The sequence below is a fragment of the Equus quagga genome, chromosome 9, assembly GCF_021613505.1.
Source record: "Equus quagga isolate Etosha38 chromosome 9, UCLA_HA_Equagga_1.0, whole genome shotgun sequence".
NCBI classification, from domain to species: domain Eukaryota; kingdom Metazoa; phylum Chordata; class Mammalia; order Perissodactyla; family Equidae; genus Equus; species Equus quagga.
Window position 1 is genome coordinate 66,661,679 of NC_060275.1, and position 4,061 is coordinate 66,665,739.

The window sequence follows — 4,061 nt, forward strand, 5'->3', positions numbered from 1 at the left end:
TGGTCATCGTAGCTGCTGGACACGGCTGGGGTGGGGTCTTGGTCATCACAGGCACTGGGCCTCTCTGCGCTGGGGCTCTGAGGACCTCTGCTTCTGCGGGGGCCTGAGGCTGGGTCTTGAGAGGCCCATGAGCTGCCTGGGCACGCTTTCCGAACGGTGGCCCCGAGGCTCCTGCCTTATTAGCTCTGGAAATTACTTGCTTGGTCTTCATCATGTCCCCTTCTACGTGGTGGACGAGGCAGGTGCTTCTGACGGTTCTTGTCATCAAGCATGGCTGGCTCTTTGCATCTGGACTCACTGGACATGGAAGCCTGATGGTGATGGTTTGCTGTGGCAGGAAGGTGATCCCTGGGCCACCCGTAACACCAGGAGCCTGCACGTCAGGCTGTGGAGTGCCCTGGGACTGCAGCAGGGCCAGCTGGTGGGCGCAGGCAGCCAGGCTGTCGGAGGAAGGGAACTGAGTCTCCCTGCTCACCATAACGGGCTGGGCCGGGAGGGACTTGGCCTCCTCCAGGGGCTGGAAGCGCACCTGCTGTGGGGGGTGGTAAGGGATGTCCCCTTCCTCCAGGTTAACTTTTTTCTCCACCATCTTGCCGGACCGGAGTAGGCGCCTGGTGCTGAAGCGTCGCCAGGCCTCCTGGATGGCCTTCGCTGCCGTCATCTGGGAGATCAGCTTCTGCCGGAGCCGGTAGCCTCTCCAGTTGGCTTGGATGAGGGTGGCTGCGCGGGACAGCATCATGTCCATCTCATCCACCAGGACATTCTTGAAGGCCTGGCTCTCAACCACAGCCCGGAGGCGTGGCATACGGTGAGGCGCCGTCTTGTCCTTGTCCAGCTGTGGCAGAAGAGTCTCCCTGGACAAAGGCAGCTCCTGCTGGGGCTGTGGATATGATGTCCCTGCTTTGTCTTGGAGACTGGGGACGAGCTGGAGCTGGTAACAGCTCTGCCCATTGGGTGACAACTGTAACTGTGTTGCTTGCTGCATTGTCTCGGTTCCTAGGCAGGTCAGCAGTGCCTGGGGGCAGCAACGGGGGGTCAGTGAGTGTAGTCATGCACACAAGAGGTGTCTGGCTGGGGCGGGCACTCACCCCGTGTTCCTGGCACTTTGCAATCTTCCCCCTCTCCTTTGCAGGCTCTCTCTCTCCCAGCCACCTGCCCAGAGAGCCATATCTCCCTCCCTATCCTGTGGCTACCGCAGCACTGGCACACAGCACACATCTCATCTGAATGCCTGACCACCGACCTGCTTCTCAAACTTCCGCTGTATCTGGACATACTAGAGCACAGCACTGATCACACCATTTTGGAAATTTCCTGTTTGTGTGTGTCTGTGTGTATGTGTTGTTATTTGCCTCTCCCCATTGACTGTGAATTCCTAGAGGGCAGGAACCAGGTCTGAGTCATTTCTGCATCCCCATCTCAGTCACAGGGCCTGGCTCCAGGCTGTGAATGGGTGAGTGTTGGGTAAGTGGCTACCTTGATTAGTCAAGGAGTGGGTGAGTGGATTGGAGATTGGATGGATAGATGGATGCATGGCTAGATACTGAATGGATAAATCAGTGGGTGAATGAATGGTGGATGGGCTGGAGGGATGGATGAAGGCTTGGTTGGATGGAAGAGTGGATGAGTGATGTTAATGAATTGATGAGCAGATCAATAAATAAGGAAACGGGCACATGGATGGATGGATGGATGGATGAGTGGGTAAATAGATAAATGAATGGGTGAGTGGGTGGGTAAGTTGAGGGATAAATGGATAGATGGATGGATGGATAGATAGATGAGTGGGTAAATAGATGGGTGGATGAGTGAGTGGAAAGGTGATGGGAGGCAGGGAGGCAAGGAGGATTGGAAGGATGGGTGGGTGGAGGGATAAGTGGATAGACGGAAGGAGGGAGGAATGGATGGAGGGATAGATGAGTGGGTGGGTGGATGGTGGATGGATGAAATCTGAGCAGGTAATGGCTGTATAAATGAAAAGACCTGGAGGAATTGGTGAAGAGATCGATGAATAGGAGGTGGACTGATGAATGGCTGGCTGGATGGGTGAATGGATGGTGGGTGACTGATAGATGATGGATAGATCAATGACAGATGGGAATATGGGCAGAGGGAAAAATGAGGGGATGAACGTGGCTTTCAGAAATACCCTGGTGCAGAGAGAGTTGGGATGCTGTCAAGCAGTGCTGAGGCATAACCTGGAGCATAACACACTTGTTTGGCACAAGTCCCCCCTTTCTGGCTGGACCAGCCAGACCCTTTGCCCAGATATCTTCATACCTTGGAGGGTCATAGAGTTGGAGGAGGTGCAGGAGAAGAAGGTGCAATCTCAGAAGCCAGCTTGCAAGAGGAAGCAGCTTTCAGCCCTTCATCCCATGCAATGTGCAGCAACACTGCCCAGGGCTGGCTCTGTCCTCAAGACGAACATGAGAAGAGATGTTAAAAGCAAAAAAACTCTAAAATCTCAAAACAAAAACTTTTAAATTCACAAAGATGATTGTACGAGGAAATTTATTCCAGTGTTACTTTGTACATAAAAACAAAACAACTGGGAATAACCAAAAAGGTGATCGCTCGGGCATCATTTACAAGCGCACCAGGAAGAGTGTTGGAGGATGTTCATCACTGTATGGCTTAGAAGGGTCAAAAACAAAAACCACCCGAACGCTTCTCAACAGGAGGTGGCTTAAATTAATCAGTCAAACATGCACACAGCCGTATGCTATCCAGCCATGAGAAATATTGCCCAGATCCACAAGAGTGGCTAAAATTAAAAAGACGGATGCATCCAGACTGCTTGGGGAAACTGTGTCTCGAAGGCAACTCATCAATTCCACCCTGACGAATACATTCAAGACGTCCAGGTGTTTATACTCACCCCAAACCTGAAACCATCCAAACGCCCATTAACAGGAGATGGATAAGTCAACTGTATATTAATCACCATATCAGTATAAATAAATGTCAATAGAAATATTGACTAACGTATAGAGCAATGAATCCCAGGCAACATAACAATGAGAATGAGCTCACCCATACACTCAGGTGTCACTTAACGACAGGGACACGTTCTGAGAAACACGTTAGGCGATCTCGTTGTTATGCGAACATCATTTTACCCAAGCCCAGACGGTACAGCCTACTGCACACCTAGGCTGTGTGGTGCTGATCCGACAGGACCACCATGGTCTATGCGGTCCATTGGTGACCAAAATGTCATTTGTGTCACACGTGGCTGTATAGATGAATCTCACAAACATTATGTTGAGTGAAAGACATAAAAGAGGACAAATTTGTTATTCCAATTACAGGAAATTAGAAAGGGAACAGAAGAAATTAAGCTCTGCTATTAGAAATCAGGACAGTGACTGCCCTTGTGGTGGCTGGCTAAGAGAGGGCACAAGGGGCCTTTGGGAGCCAATCACCCCCAGGTTGGCATGGAGTGTGAAAATCCAACCTGGATGTCAGCAACAGGGCGGCATGTGCTCACCTGGGACTCTCTCCCCTCCAAATTACAACCAAAAAGAGCAACTGCTTTCTAACCAAAAAAAAAATCCTAATAACAGAAATCGTCGGAGACCCACAGCAACCAAATGACAGAGGTCGGAGAGGCTGGAGCTGCCCTCGGAGGAGCTGGAACGGGGTAGGAGAGAACTTCGCTCCCTCCCCTAGAGACTGGGATCGCTGCCGTGGGTGCGGGAATGAGCTGGGGAGGGGCTGCGCATCCACGGGATCGTCCAGGACTCCCACCGCCTGAGCAGGTCAGTGGGCAAGAGAAAGTGCCCCTCCTCGCCCAACCTGCGGTGTGCAGGGCCATCATGGCTGAAGGTGCAGGGCTCAGAAAACAAGCCTCTCGACACTCATCTAGTGGTGACAGGCTGTAACTGCTGCCGAATACCACCATCATGCGCAAAAACCGCTCCTCTACCATCCAGCAATTTACAAAAGCTCCAGTCCAAAAGGAAAACAATAAAAATACAGAAGTAGGTCCTGAGGAAGTGGAAATGTGTAAACTAAGTGAAAATGAGTTCAAAACACTCAATGAGGTAAAGGGAAATATG

General features: G+C 51.3%; 1 protein-coding gene across 1 annotated transcript in view; it reads right to left on the reverse strand.

Annotated features, from left to right (window-relative positions):
• The window catches only part of IQCN (IQ motif containing N), an 11,967-nt gene extending 8,267 nt beyond the window's left edge, over window positions 1-3,700 (reverse strand). Inside the window, 3 exon segments of the mRNA XM_046671204.1 lie at window positions 8-919; window positions 921-1,015; window positions 2,281-3,700. Coding sequence (XP_046527160.1) covers window positions 8-919; window positions 921-1,015; window positions 2,281-2,293 — 1,020 coding nt within the window. The 5' untranslated portion in view covers window positions 2,294-3,700.
• Between the last annotated feature and the right edge of the window lie 361 nt (window positions 3,701-4,061).